Source organism: Equus asinus, chromosome 7 (genome assembly GCF_041296235.1).
Source record: "Equus asinus isolate D_3611 breed Donkey chromosome 7, EquAss-T2T_v2, whole genome shotgun sequence".
NCBI lineage: Eukaryota > Metazoa > Chordata > Mammalia > Perissodactyla > Equidae > Equus > Equus asinus.
The window spans coordinates 38466175-38482026 of record NC_091796.1 but is presented as its reverse complement, the minus strand read 5'-3'; the positions used below and the strand labels follow the sequence as shown (position 1 = coordinate 38482026).

Sequence of the window (15852 nt, the reverse complement as noted above, 5' to 3'; positions counted from 1 at the left end):
CAGACAGGGTTGAGAACCCTGGGCTAGTCAGGGAGTCACGAGAGAGACGTAGTTAAAGGGAATTGCATTCCTTTCCCTCAGGGCATTTCTCTCACTTTATCAGTATATACACTTTAGTGGGACTATTGGGTTAACACCTGTCTTGTCCACGATTAGACCATAAGCTACATAACATTTTTGCTCACTATGGTATTTCCCATCACCCAATCCCTTGCATGGTACATAGTAGATGCCATATGTATATAAATGAGTATCACTGTAGTCCAGGAAGGAGAGTTTCAGAGAGGCAGGGGTCAACACTGTCTAATAAGGACTGAAGAATGTTCCACAGAACTTCTTATACTGCAGGGAGGTGGCCTAGATCATAGGAAGAGCACCAACTTTGGGGTCAGTTGAGCCATTGATCTGGAATCATAGGACAGCCTCTTACTAGTTGTGTGACATTACTCACTGACTGAACCCTCCTGAGATTCCGTTTCATCTCCTAAAAACGGAATGAATAATGTCTTCATTGCAGTGTTGTTATAGGAACTGGAAATAGAATAAAACATCTAGAGTAGTGCTTGGCGTATTAAGCATGTCTTTTTATTCTGATGCTTTAACATCTAAGACCTTGCTGACACTGGAGAGACTGCTCCTCCCAGGGATAGCTGTTTCCTAGAGACAGTAAACTCACATGCAAGCATGCCTTTCACATGGAAACCAACCAATCCAGAGCCCAAACCCTCCCCACTTCCTCTATGGGTTTTCACATCCAGGGCCACCATTCCCCTGCCCGAAGCACCCAAGACCAGGTACTAGACAATTAGGGACAACCCCTATGCCTCACAGCCCACTGGAAGTATTCAAACCAGCCAATCCTAAACCCGTTTACCCTGCCCAGCCAGTTCCTTCCCACAAAAACCACAATACAGGCTCCTACCCACTTTCCCCTCACTCTCTCTTCCTTCTGACCAACCCTGGTGCTTCCCCGTGGCCCTGTGGGGTATGGCACACCCCCTCCTCTTGGGAACTGAGTAACAAACTGTCTTTTCAATGGCAATCATATCCTGATCTGTTGTCCTGACCAAACCTGAATAATAATAAAACTTACATTTTAAAACACTGGCCCAGAGTAGGTACTCAACACATGGTAGATATGGGGCAAGAGAAAGGCAAATTCCACATCACAAGGCACGGGTTATAGAATAGGCTCTACTGGGGAAACATACCAGCCCATAAGAGGAAGCACAGGTCCCCTGATTCTTCCATCATCCCAGAAGGGAATTCTGGAGAGAGGTGCTGCTTTGTTTTAGAGGAGAATGCCTTCTACCTTCTACTGTAAAGGTGAGAAAGCAGCCTTGTCAGTGGGAGGCATAAGCCAACTGCTTTGGACCAGAAGTTTGGATTAAGTGTCAGTCGTTTATGGAGTTGTCTAGGGAACCCAGTTGCGGGGCTGGAAGCACTGAGCATAGATAGAGCCCTTCTGAGAGAAGATGAGTTCCTGATCCCAGCTAACTCTTAGTCCAAAAAACCCAAGAACCTCCAAGGCACTTTTGGACAATCCTGCTTGCTGCAGCACGCTGTTACTGTAATGTACCTGCACTGTTCGCTTAAGTAATTGTATCAGAAAACATTAACTGAGCTTTTATTACAGAGTCCAGCACTACCTGTTTTAAGTGGCTTCATTCATTTCGTCTTCACAGCACTCTATGGTCTAGGTTCTACTGTTTTACTAAAAAGAAACAGGGAAGTTATGTAATTTGTCCCAGGTCACATGGCTTGTAAGTGATGTAGTCTGGACTGTTTTGAAACCAAATGGAGTCCTATGGTCTTAGATGTGTACTCTCCTGAACTGCCTTTTCACATCTGCCTTCCCGCTAAACCAAGGGCCCTTTCGAAGACGGCCTGTGTTTTTCACACATTTCTCTAACCATATTTATTGAGTGCCTACTTTGTGCAGACACTGTTCTAGGCGCTGAGCAAAGTGTTATAAACAAGACCTTGTCCTTGCCATTCCAGACCTTAAAAACAGTAGTGAGAGGTGGACGTTAAAGAGAAAGCACACATACTAATTTAATCGTGATGAAAACTACAAAAAGGAAAGTAGAAAGTGCTCTAAGCGTGACTGATCAAGCATCTAACCCAGACTGGGGTAGTCAGGATGGACGGCTGAGACCTGGCTCAAGAGAGAGCTTTGGCCCCGTGCGAAGTGGAAAGATTCCATCATCAATGCATCTCCTCCTGCTCAGCCTGCGGCCTGGACACCGGAGGCTCCCGGTAAGTGCTGGAGGAGTCAATGGACGCAAGGGCGGGATGAGCGCGCGTACTGGCAAATGCATGAACGGATGGATGGAACCGCGGGCGGGCGGGAGGACCGTAGCGCCGACGAGGGGCGGCCTCCTGGTCCAGCCGCAGGCTCTGCCCCGGCACAGGCAGGCCGAGGCAAGGCGGCGGGGAGGGCTGATGCCGCACGGGGGCGGTCTGGGAAGCACCCAGTGCCGCGCTGCCCGGCCGCCTCACTCACCCTTGGCTCCGCGGGCTGCGGGGACGACCCCAGAGAGGGAGCAGGACGGCCTCTCGCCGCGCGCCGGAAGTGGGGCGGGCGCGCCCCTCTAGGAAGGCGGGAGGACTGCAGCTCTGTAGCGGGCGCGCGGCGCCGGGGGGCTCCGGGGCAGGAGCGAGGGGTAGGGAAGAAGGACCGTGTCTCCGGGTGAGACCGGTGGGCATAACTCCAAGTCAAAACCGTTGACGGGCGATTGAAAGAGGGGGAAACAGAACTATGGAGAGAGAGAGGGCGAGAGAGAGCGCACGAGCTTGAACTTGGTATAACAACGAGATGAAAATAGACCTAAAATAGGTCTCAAGATTTTGGGAAGAGGAGGACGAGATCACATCGACACACCACAAACACGTTGACTGTCTGCAATGACAGCCCTAGAAGCTATGGGGGGGAGCATGGGGTTACAGGTCCTGCTCTGGAATGGCGAGGGTGCAAGGGCGTGGGGTTCGGAGCGGAGCAGGAGAAGGTAAGAATAACCTTCTCGGAGAACGCGCTCCTCGGGTTGAGCCCAGCAGGAGTAGAATGCTGATTTGGAGGGGCTCAGTGTTTCCCATGTAGGGAGCGACAGGAGCGAGAGCACAGCAGTGGGAAGTTCAAGGCATGCTGGGGCATTAGCCCAGCATCTTGTTTGGTGGGAACCTAGGCTAAGGGATGGGTTGGGGTCAGGTTTGGAGAGTTTCACATGCCAGGCTCCGAGTTAGGAATGCATTTAGTAATCAGTACAGGCCATTCACGTGTGACTTAGCCAGAATTGTACTTCAGGGGAATATCTGACGGTACTGCGTAGAGTGGATTAAAGGGCAAAAGAGATGAACGAGGACAGGCGGTTAGAAGTGTGAACTAAGCAAGATTTGATATCTAAAAATAAGATTGAAGATGGGGAAGGCGAGGACATCGCCAAGGGAGATCCAGTGGAAAATAAACGGAATTGTGAAATACCGATGTTTGGAGGTGGGAAGAGGAAGAGCAGATAAGAGAAGAAATGCTGCTCAGAGAAGGAGAGCCTAGATGGTTCCAACATCATAAAAGCTGAGAGGGTTGCAGGAGAAAGAACAAGTGACTAGCAGATGCGGCAGAGAGCTAGAGGACGGTGAGAACTAAGGTGACGCTGGCATTAGGGGGAGAGGCAGAAGGGTTGGAGAGAAATGTTACCTGCGGGACTGTTCTTGCCAGGGGTTAAGAAGTATATGGTAATGCACTGAGAATACGTAATTATTCCTTTTGAGAAATGTCATAGTGCAAGAAGGAAAAAGAGACGACCAGACAACAGGATTGAAAGGTGTTTGTTTTTTAAGGATAGTGAAGACCTAATTATATTTGTAGAAAAAAGGTAAAGTGTGAGTTGGGCAAGAAATTGAAGATAGAAAAAAAGAGGAATAGCTGATGGGAAGAGAATGAGGTGGGATAGGCAGGCGGAATTGTCTCAAAAAATAAGATGAAGCATTACAATAAAAAATGGTGCATTTTGGCCCATGTTGTGATGCTTTGAATGCAGAACAGCCAAATAGTATCAGTTAGTAATGCTGACTTTACAAGTAACTAAGTGCACATACAGTTTGTTGAAATTTCACAAACAGGACACACTCACGTTACTAGTACTCAGATGAAGAAACAGAACATTATCAGGACTTCTGAGGACTTTGCTCTCCTGTGCTGTCTTCCATTTGCCACGCTCCTCTAGCCCTGAAAGGTAGCCACTACACTGAACATTGATCATGATAGGTTGGTCTTGCCTGTTTTCATACTTTATATAAACGGAATTCAATATCTTCTAAGTCTGGCTTCATTCAACATTGTTTGTAAAATCTGTTCATATTTTGTGTAGATGTACACTGTACATTCTCATTTCTAATTATATTGTGTGATTATGCAAATATTTATTCATTCTATTATTGGTGAACATTATTGAAAGTGAGGTATTTAAGTCTCTAAATACATTATTTTTATGTTTTGTTGTTGTTTTGAGGAAGATCAGCCCTGAGCTAACATCTGCCAATCCTCCTCTTTTTGCTGAGGAAAACTAGCCCTGAGCTAACATCTGTGCCCATCTTCCTCCACTTTTATATGTGGGACGCCTGCCACAGCATGGCTTGATGAGCGGTACCATGTCTGCACCCAGGATCCAAACTGGCGGACCCCAGGCTGCCAAACAGAATGTGCACACTTAACCGCTGCGCCACCGGGCCGGCCCCTAAATACATTATTTTTGGATGTTAAACCAACCTTGTATTACTAGGATATATTCCACTCAGTCATGGTGTATAATCCTTTTTTATGTATTAATGAATTTAATTTGCTAATATTTTATTGAGGGTTTTTGTGTCTATATTGTTAGAGATATTGGTCTGTAGTTTTCTTTTTTTCTTTCTTTCTTTTTTTTTTTTTGGTGAAGAAGATTAGCCAGGAGCTAAGATCTGTGCCAATCTTCCTCTATTTTGTATGTGGGTCACTGCCATAGCATGGCTGTTGAGTGGTCTAGATCCACACCCAGGATCCAAACCCATGAACTCCAAGCCACCAAAGTGCTCACTCTTAACCACTAGGTCACTGGGGCTGGCCCTGTAGTTTTCTTTTACTGTAATGTCTTTATCTGGCTTTGGTATCAGAGTAATCACTGGCCCCCTCTATTTTCTGGAAGAGATTCTGAAGGATTGGTATTAGTCTTAAACTGTTTGATAGAACACACTAGTGAAGCCATCTGGGCCTGTGCTTTTCTTATTAGAAAATTTTGTATTACTAACTCAAGTTTGTTATTTTTCATACATTTATTCACAGTTTGTATTTCTTTTTCAGTCAGTTTTGGTAATTAGTATATTTCTAATAATTTGTCCATTTCACTTATGTTGTGTAATATGTCGACATAAAGTTGTTCATAGTATTTCCTTATATGTACTCTTAAATTTCTGTAGGGTTGATAGTGATGACCCCTCTTCTCTGCTTTTGGTAATCTTTTTTTTTCTCTTGGTCAGTCTAGTAAATGTTTGTCAATTTTTGTTGGTATTTTCAAAGAACCAAATTTTTTTGGTTTGATATTTCTCTATTGTTTTTCTGCTTTCTGTTTCATTAATTACTACTCAAATCATTATTCCTTCCTTCTACATTTTTGTTGGAGTTGTTAAGTTTGCTTTCCTTTTTCAAATTTCTTAAGGTGGAAGCTTAGATTATTGATATGAGATTTTCTTTTCTAATATAGACATTTTACAGCTATAAATTTTCCTCTAAGCACTGTGATACCTACATCCTATAAAATTTTATGTTGCATTTCATTTTCATTCAGTTCAAAACATTTTATAATTTCTCTTGTGATTTCTTCTTTGAACCATAAGTTATTAGGATGTATGCTGTTTAATTTCCAAATATTTGTAGAGTTCCCAAATTACTCTGTGGCTTGATCTGCCCTCTGGGCCAGTGGAAGCCCCATCAACCCCAGTCTCTGGGCCACATAGGTCCCATTGGACCTTGAGCCACTCTCAGCTGAGGTGGCCCTGGTCTCCCAGCCCTCAGTAGTGGCCCTGCCCTCTGGGCACACCATGTTTTACATGTAGAATCCCACAAGTCTAACAGCCTTGTTTCATTTTGTCCTGTCTCTCTCCAATTCATTCCAAGCTGGCAGTGTTTCCGGTAATATAACATTCTCAAGAACCATGTTCATCTTCCATGGATATCAAGGGGATCCACACAATTAGATGCAGGGGTTCTCCATAGATCCTTCCTCGATAACCCCATTTCTATTCCTGATTTCTGTTGAGATGGTTGATTGGATCCATGAATCACACACCTAATCTGTTCATCAAAAGGTTGTCCAGCTACACTCATAGCCTTGTCTCCAGAGCATGCTATCTGGATAGGCTGAGAATTTTCCAAATCATGAACTGCTGATTCCTTTTTGCTTAAGAGTTTCTTCCTCAATTTATCTGTCCTCTCAAATTTTATTATAATCAGCAAGAAAAAACCAGGCCATACCTTCTACACTTTGCTTGGAAATCTCAGCTAAATATCCAGGTTCATCATTTACAAGTTCTATTTTCTACCCCAAAGCAGAACATGATTCAGCCAATTTCTGCTACTTTATAACAAGGATCACATTTTCTCCAGTTTCCAATAACGTTTGCCTCATTTCTTTCTGACCTTCACCAAAAATAGCTATAATGCTCATTATTTCTAGCAACATTCTGTTCATGACAATATATGTATTCTCTAAGTTGACAGAAATTTCTCTACTGTCCTTTTCACTTCCTCTGAGACCTTGCCAGAATCACTTTTAATGTCTATATTTCTACCAACAATCTCTTCAAGGCAACCTAGGCTTTTTCTGTCATGGGCATTAAACTCTTCTAGCCTCTAGCCATTACCCAATTCCAAATCATATCTACATTTTTAGGTATTTATTACAGCAGCACCCCACTTCTGGTACCACAAACAGAATGGCTTAACACAATAGAAATTTATGCTCTCACAGTTCTGCAGGTTAGAAGTCCAAAATCAAGGTCCTGGCAGGGTCACGCTCCCTCTGAAGGTTCTAGGGAAGAATCTGTTCCATGCCTGTCTCCTAACTTCTCGTGGCTGCTGGCAACACTTCATGTTGTTTGCCTTGTAGATGCATCACTTCAGTCTCTGCCTCCACAGTCACGTGGCATCCTCTCCTCTCTGTGAGTCTCCTCTGTGTCTGAATTTACTGCTTCTTATAAGGACATCAGTAACTGGATTAGGGCCCATCTTAATCCAGTATGACCTCATCTTAACTTGATTACATCCACAAAGGCCCTGTTTCCAAACAGTTACATTTGCAGGTACCAGAGGTTAGGACTTGAACATATCTTCCAGGGGGACACAATTTAACCCACAACAATGCACTAACTACAAACCAAGAGTTGTTTAAACTGCTGTGACTTGGTTTTCAGTTACTTAGAATTGAAGATTTTTCAAACTGATGCCAATGACCTCATTGACTGAAGGTAAAGGAAATGATCTCATCTGAATTAAACTCCAAAGTTCTTGATACAAGCCTACCCATCTCTGCCAAAGTGAACCTTGGGAACTCTCATTATATTGGCTATTATTTCTCTTTCTGAATCTAAGTTTCAACACTGGTTCTGTTTTTAAAAAGTCAATTGAACATGCACATTAACATGTCAAAGATGTAATATTGTCTGTAATTTAATGTCTTGTTCAAAACAAACAGCAGACACCTACTTGTTAATATTTATTTGATCAAACAGAGAGTTAATTTTTTTTATGCAGGTTCAAAATTTGGATGGATTTCCCCTTTTCACTTGGAACTTGAAATTGATTTTTACATTGAAATTTATTCTTTGTGAAGATTGCTTATATAGTCTAAGTATCAAAGGAAATTTATTTCCAATACAGTATAACACATGATAAGCAAAAATTCACATGAGGGCCTTTATGTTCACTTTCTGAGGAAGAGGTCCATAGTTTTCATATTCTCAAAAAGATTAAGAACTACTGCTCTAGAATCTATGATTAAATCAGACAGATGTTAGTTTTGCCTAGCTTCCCCCAAGAGGAAATGGAATAGGAAATAGAAATCAGGTAGAATATTGGTGGATGGCCTATCAGTTTCATTTTTAAGGATCTCCTATCATTTCCCATGCCTGTATTATCACTCTTGATCTCTCTGGAAACCTCCAAATTCCTTTTACCTTATTGAGAGAAACCTCTTCAGCATCGGCTGGTGTGGACGACAGGTGGGTCTAGGTTTGTTTTGGGCAATCCAGCAAACTGTTCAACTCCAAACTGGCTTCTCAGACTCACACACAGAATGTAACATCTCTGGTAAGACTCCACAAAGCAACACGTCTAGCATAATCTGAAAGAACAGTTTGGTTTCCTTGGTTAAACACCCAGAAAATCTATGTTCACATCATCACTTCTGGGTAAAAGATTAATAAAACCCTTTACCTTTGTACGTGAGAAGTAACTTTGGCTAACTTTCTCATTCTCTTTTCCTGGAAACCTGTTAAAAGTAGTATCTCAGCTAAGGCATGCTCATAACGCTGTTGGTGGGAAAGCAAAATGGTTTAGCCACTCTGAAAATGGTAACAGTTTCTTAAAATGTTAAACGGACACCTACCGTGAAAGAGAAAAAAAGCATATGTCCATATAAAGATTTGTCCACAAATGTTCATGGAAGCTTTATTTGTAACAGTAAAAAATGGAAATAACTCAAACGCCCATCAACGGGTGAATGAATAAACTGTGATATATACAACCAATGGAATATTATTCAGCAACAAAAAGAAATAGACTATTGATACACATAATATATATAGGTATATACAATATAGCAATATAGATAAATCTCAAAATAATAATGCTCAGTGAAAAAAGTCTGACCAAAAAAGAATGCATTCTATATGATCCCATTTAACTAAATCTCTAGAACATGCAAACTAATCTTTAGTACTAATGTTACTAATCTATAGTAACTAATGTTAGTATAGTACTGTTACTAATCTACAGTAACAGAAAGCAGAACAGTGATTGATAGCTGGGGGAGGAGAAGGATGAATTACCAAGGGGAGGAGGAAACTTCTGAGGTTGCTGGATGTGTTCACTATTTCGATTGTGGGGATGGTTTCACAGTTGTATACATATGACAAAACTTACCGCATTGTATACTTTAAATATTGATTACTGTATGTCTGTTGTACCTCAGTAAAGTTGTTTTTAAAAAAGCATCTGTAAAAAAAAAAAAAAAAAAAAAAGTATCTGCACTTGCTACTTGGGAGGGCTGGACCCGAACGAATTCCTTACAGGTATATCAGGTCTCATTCATGCATCCCTAAGATTTCATATATCGGAAGGGGGTCTTGGGCTGGGACAGGAAGCTGTCTTCCTCTACCTCAACCATCACTGCAGCCTGCCACCAGTTTCTCATTCCCGTACCTTTTCTTCCCGACATCGTAACCCAAGTCACATGTCTCACCTGTCTCAATCCTTCTCCTAACTTCCCCCTTATTTCCCAAGATATTTCCAAGGACACAGCAATATCCTTGCCGACCCTGTTGCGCCCCACCCCACCCTCCGCCCCCATTTCAGTTCCTTCTTCTCACCCTGATCCTTTAGCCACAATGAGGATTGATGGTACTGGCAAGCAAACTTTTCAGAAAGAGACTCCGTGCCCTTTCTTTGATGGCAAAGTAGATGAAAATCCAACTTCCCAGCAATTCAGGGATTAACTGCCGAGCATTACTTATTTTTGGGGTAGGTGTTCGCAAAGTGTGGTCCCAGGACCAGCAGCATCCGGATCACCTGAGAACCTGGGCTCCCACCCTAGATCTACCGAGTCGGAAACCCTGGGGGTGGGGCCCAGCAAGCAGTATTTTAACAAGACCTCCAGGTGATTCGGCGGCACGAAACTCTTCTGGGGGAAAAACCGGTGACGAGAAGAAGAAAGTTAGAATGGAAGCAGACCAGCGAATCTGATTGAGAAATGCAGCAGGGAGTGTAGAAAAAAAGAGATAACCAAGGAAGAACACATTATGTAGTCAAAAAACCTACCCTACCCCAGAGAGCTTTCCAGACGCTTGCTTTCCGACATTCACGTCAAGAACCGGCAGACAGGATAGCACGGGATCTGCCGCTGGTCAACCAGGTTTCTCGCTATGCCGAGCAGGGACAGCTCCGCGGATGTTTGGGGGTTAAATCTCGGCAGCCCTACCCTCACCTCCGCCCCCCTCGCGCCGCCGCCCCGCGCGTGCGCACGTGCGAGGCCACGCGCCATAGAGCTGAGCAATCCTCCCAGATTCCTAGAGCGGCCGGGGTGATGGCTGGTTCGCCGCGCGTGGGGCTTGATAGCGACCTGGACAACACTTCCAGGTATGGGTGATGTCGGCCCAAGGAGGGCCGAGGAACTCGGGTGACCTCGCCTCCCGAGCGGCCTCGCAGCGCCGCCGGGGAGCCGTGTGTGGTTTCTCGAGTGCATGCAGCGTCAAGGCCGCCAGGGTCGCCGCGCTGGCCGGTTATTGGCCTACTGTGCACTTGGTACCCGGTTCAGCTGAATGAACAGCTGAATGAACCAGGAACTTTGGGGGCTGTTGGAATCAGCCGACCGTGCCGGGAAAGAGCAACCTGAATGTGTGAGTGTTGGAAGAAGGGAGGAAGGGAGGCAAGATCATGATGATGGATCAATCAGTAGTGTCATTTTGGCACAGGAAGGGCAGCACATAACATATTGTTAACTGCGGGGACAAAACTCTTAACATTCCCTCTCCTGCCTTATCTTTCCAGTTATACCCTTATGTTGGTAGCATTAACCCCCAATTACGTTTGAAGATCTCTAGACTTGGAGTGGAGAATATATGTTCAAGAGGGCTAATGCCTGCCTCCTGGATGATGAGGGACGAGGCTTAATAAGTTCGAATAGAAAAGCACTTGGAAACTAAAGGAGATTTTGTTTTCTCCTTCACTTCTTTTATATCTAGAGGATGTTTCTGGTGGTCTAGTCTCAGAAATTGTATCTCCAGTCTCTGCAATGATTCCCTTCCAAGTCCAGTGGTGCCCAGTTGCCGCCAGGTCTCAGACCCCTACCTGGACAAGAAAAGCTTACTGAGGAAATGGTAATTCTCCAGTTGCTCCCTGAGGTGTCAAGTGTCCAGCTGCAGCCCATGGAGATCCAGTTCAATTGTGAATCTCAAGAACACCGCTTTCTGTCGGGTGAGAAGCAGCGTATTATATCTTTCTTAGTGTTACCCTTGCTATGTTAGTGTCTTCAGGTGCTGTCGGTATTCTTCATTGCCTGCTCCTGACTCTCTTAGGCAGTTCCATCTCTTTCGCGCTCAAAGCAGAGTCAGGTGACTTTTTAAAAAAAAATAATTTTATTTATTTTCTGTGTGTGTGTGAGGAAGATTGGCCCTGAGCTGACATCTATTGCCAATCTTCCTATTTTTTCCTGAGGAAGATTGTCGCTGAGCTAACATCTATGCCAGTCTTCCTCTATTTTGTATGTGGGATGCCAGTACAGCATAGCTTGATGAGTGGTGTGTAGGTCCGTGCCCAAGATCCGAACCCATGAACCCCAGGCCACCAAAGTGGAGCATCTGAACTTAACCACTGCACCACCAGGCCGGCCCCACACAGTCACCTGAGTTTATTGTGAATTCTGGCAGTCAAATTCTCGTAGAATCCATCCTCTCTTTTAAGTCCCCAAAGTCATCCATTTTTCCCATTATAATCACTTTATCACCAATCTGTCAGTGTTGGTATTTCCCCCTTAAAATCTTTTCATATCCTCTTTTTCATATACTGTAGAGGAATAGTTAAAAGTTTTGGAGTCTAACAACCTGGATTCAAATGCTAGCTTTATCATTTACTAGCTTCAGTAAGTAAGTTACATTTTTTTTATGATTCTGTGTCCTCACTTTATGAGTATATAATAATTCATACTTTGGAGGTTATTTTGAGGATTGTGTCTATTACTCCCTAATAAAGGACCCCAAAACTTAGTGACCTAAAATGTCAGACATTTTTAAGCCATGTTATTTTCTTATGGTTCTGCAGGCCATCGACTTAATCAGGGTTCAGCTGGGCAGTTTTTTCCTCCTGGTCTTGTCTGAGATCACTCATGCAGTCATCTAGTGGCTTAGTTAGGGCCAGGGTCTAAGTTGGTATCAATCATATATGCCTGGCTTTTGGTGCTGACTATGGCTAGGGTTACGTATCTCCAGCAGGCTAGCCCAGACATTTTCACAGGGCTTCTAGTTTCCAAAATCAGAGAGAGGGCAAACCCTGGGATGCATAAGTACTTTTATTTTTTTTAACTTTTTATTATTTTTTTTTTTTTGCTGAGGAATATTCGCCCTGAGCTAACATTCACTGCCAGTCTTCCTCTTTCTGTATGTGAGCCACTGCCACAGCATGGCCACTGGCAGATGAGTGGTGTAGGCCCGGCAACTGAACCCGGGCCATGGAAGTGGACTGTGCCAAACTCAACCGCTAGGCCACCGGGGCTCGCCCCGTAAGTACTTTTATAACCTTTTTGTTGATATCTCACTGACCAAAGCAAGTCACATGACCAGTTCCAGAGTCACTGTGGGAGAGAACTACACAAGGATATAGATACTGGGAGATAGGATTCATTGGGGTCCATTACTACTATAACAAACATCACAATCACTAAATGAGATCCTATAAAGCTCTGAGCACAGACCTGGCTGGTAGTAAATTATAAATGGTAGCCACTGTTATGTTAGTAAGATAATTTTGATCCTGACTTTGTTCAGATGTTCTGCAGGGTCTCAATTCCACATCAAATTTTGCTGCTTTTTGATTTTGATCTTCCCATTGCTGCTGTTTTTCCTATGAAATTCAACTTATATTTCTCCCTTCCTTTTACTCTAGATCTTCTGCCTCTTTTTAGTTTTGGAGCATGTTTATTTTATTTAGTTTCTCTCTCCTGTATTTAGAATTTGTTTTTCCTTAAGAAACTATTCTGAGGTATCTAGTTCTCATCTTTCCTGAGAATCACTGCAGAATGGGGCCTCCTCTGCGCAGTTTTACATAAATTGATATACATATCACATGTGTTTGTGTCTCTTAAAGTGTGTATAAAGTAACATTTTTTATTATAGAGTAATATAATTATACTAAAGTGCATTTGTAAAATGCAGAAAGGCACAAAACAGAAAATTTAAATTTAAAACCTACAACTCCACCAATAGTCACTGCTAACATTGTGTATCCTTCAAATCATTTAATTAACTATTCAGCAAATACCTATCGTTGATAAATGTTTATTAGTCAATAAGATCATAACTTATTAGTTATTATTAACCATATAATATTATTATTAGTTATTGAGGGCTTACTCTGTGCCAGGCACTGTCCTAAATGCCAGGGATATAGCAGTGAACTGAACAGACAAGCCTTTGCCCTCAAGGAGATTACATTCCAGTTGGGAAAACAGGAAATAAATATACAATATAATATCAGATAGTGATAATGGTTATGGAGAACATAAACCAGGGTGTATCAGTCAGGATTCTAGCAGGAAAATGATTCCTCATTTGAATGGGATAATTCAAAGTTTGATGAAGAGGATGGGCAGGATTACAAAAATCGAGGGAGAGAGAACAGCCTAGGGGCAAACAACAGTGAGAAGCAGTTACTACTTTTAGGCCTTAAGTTACAAGGGAAGAGATTGATTACCAGATCCTGGAGAGTGTAGTTGTAGTACAGAGCCGCCCAATAGGAGCTGTGGCCTTGTTACAAGAAACACAATTACGTCCAACTCCTGGCCCAGCAGGGAGGGAGCCAGGATGTAGGGTGATCAACTCATCCCACTTTGCCTGGGATTTAGCACCGGCAAAGGTCCCACATTTCAAGAAGCCCCTCTGTTTTGGGCAAATCAGGACAGTTGGTCACTCTACAACTCTCCTCCCACTTTTGGCCAAATCTAGTTGCAGGCCAGAGGGCATGGAACCCCAAATGATGTAGTCCATACACTGATCTCGGCCTCCTGGGGCACAGAGCAGGGTGAACAGTAGATCTAGAGGGGTGAAAGGAGAATATCTATTATAGTCCACCGCTTTTAACCTATAATATCCACTTTTCTTTTTCTTTTTCTTCTCCTCAAAACCCCCTAGTACATAGTTGTATATTCTAGTTACAGGTCCTTCTGGTTCTGCCATGTGGGACACCACCTCAGCATGGCTTGATGAGCGGTGCTAGGTCCATGCCCAGGATCTAAACTGACAAAACCCTGGGCCACCGAAGTGGAGTGCATGAACTTAACCACTTGGCCACATGGCCAACCCCTACAATATCCACTTTTGTCATTTGTTTGGATTGTTGTGTTCCCAACACAGCAGAAAAACAGAGTCTCTTAAGCTCCCGTTTCACTGCAGGTTGACATATAATTAAATAATACTCCCACCTGAAACCTAAAACTTCACTACCATCAATGCTCTTCGTATGAGGTAGTGAGGAGAAGGGGGAAAAGACATAATTAACATAAAATAACTGCTACAGTTTTTGCTGTTCACAAAGCCTAAGTTGATAATCATAACTGTCTTCTTCCATCACCCATTCCATATTGCCTTTACCCTTTGCCAGAATCTCAGTGGCACAGAGTTCTTTACCAGTTAAGTAACACAAACCTTCTTTCTTGGATGATCTGAGCCCTTTATGATCCTCTCTCTTTCAGGTTACTTCAGTGTACCATTGACTGGGCCAATTAGACATGAGAGAATGCAGAGGCACCCCCATTGAATCCTTTGAGTTCCAGACATATTCTTTCTTGCCCCTATTATGTAGCAGCAACCAATTCCTCATTGGTAATTGGTGTCAGCCACCCTGGCCAGTAGAGTGACTCCTTCTCTGCCTGTTGGTTCAGCAGCATAAGGAACCCAAGATGGCCAGGAGGCAGTCTCAGCTTCAAAGAAAATCATGACTTTGTTTCATGGTAGAAGTATTTCTCCTTTGAGAACCAGAACCCCAAATCCACAATGCCCAAAATTATGGGGTAGGAAGCAAAAATAGTATAAGTGGATTATTAGGTATATAGTACAAGGAGATATTATTACTATTCTTCCACCCTTGGCTTCTATATCCATGTATTCTGGTCATGGGGAAGACAGCACTGTTTACTGTCCTCTGGTTTAAGACGTATGTTGCATCCTGTATGATAGCACCCCAAACTTATCAGAGTGTTGTTGCCTAGCTGGTACTGAGCCTCTAGCAAATTATTCAACCATTATCTCAATCTATTTACTTGTGGATGATAGGACATGTGGTATCCTATTCGTGGGTAGATCCATGAATTATGTGTGTGAACTCACTGCTATACTTCCTTCCCTGTAAAATGACTCCTTTGGAGGCAAAATTATATAAAATACCATGGTAATAAATACAGCATTCTCTTAAGTCAGTGCAGATTTGCATCTGGACTGTGTATTTAGTCCTTTGAAGACAAATTGCTGCCCTCCATTATAGAAGGAATCAAGTATAATGAATCTGCCTCCTGCCCCCGTGGCTGGCTGCTTCCTTTCCAGGGAATGGTACCTTATTAGGGGCTCAGTGTTGGCCTTAGTGGTTGGCTGCTTAGGCACATAGCAGTTGTTACAGGTATACCAGCAGAGGTCTATATTGTTAAGCCCTTGCATAGTCTCCATCTCTGCTGCCCTGACCACTTTGTACATGAGTCCATTGGGCAAGCATGGGTAAAAAGGCTGATTGACACTTATAACATGGATCGTCATGTCCATCTGAGTGAGAGGCTTCTCCACAGTGGATGCCCTTTGGTGAGGATTCACATGGGACACAAATATATTTATTCTTTGCCTATTCTA

The 15852-nt window shown here is 43.2% G+C and overlaps 2 protein-coding genes across 25 annotated transcripts in view; one reads left to right on the top strand and one right to left on the bottom strand.

Annotated features, from left to right (window-relative positions):
- Positions 1-10280, bottom strand: part of ZSCAN30 (zinc finger and SCAN domain containing 30) — a 37522-nt gene extending 27242 nt beyond the window's left edge. For 4 of the 19 annotated variants that reach the window (XM_070513196.1, XM_070513188.1, XM_070513205.1 and 1 more), the window contains exons 1-4: positions 10072-10266; positions 9173-9244; positions 8465-8519; positions 8206-8372 (exon numbers count right to left, since the gene is read on the bottom strand). The gene's annotated coding sequence lies outside the window, so the exon portion shown is untranslated. Of the gene's footprint in view, positions 1-2506; positions 2587-6999; positions 7307-8205; positions 8373-8464; positions 8560-9172; positions 9245-10066 lie in introns of those variants that run through there. The other 15 variants (XM_070513202.1, XM_070513203.1, XM_070513197.1 and 12 more) reach the window with 11 other exon arrangements.
- ZNF397 (zinc finger protein 397) overlaps positions 1-15852 on the top strand; it is a 47277-nt gene that overhangs the window by 23871 nt on the left and 7554 nt on the right. Inside the window, exons 1-2 of one of the 6 annotated variants that reach the window (XM_014829270.3) lie at positions 10254-10384; positions 10990-11221. The exons of 1 other annotated variant lie outside the window; for it this stretch is intronic. In XM_014829270.3, the coding sequence (XP_014684756.2) occupies positions 11122-11221 (100 nt within the window). In that variant the 5' untranslated portion in view covers positions 10254-10384; positions 10990-11121. Of the gene's footprint in view, positions 1-1754; positions 2260-10253; positions 10645-10989; positions 11222-15852 lie in introns of those variants that run through there. 4 more of the 6 variants (XM_070513182.1, XM_070513184.1, XM_014829272.3 and 1 more) reach the window with 4 other exon arrangements.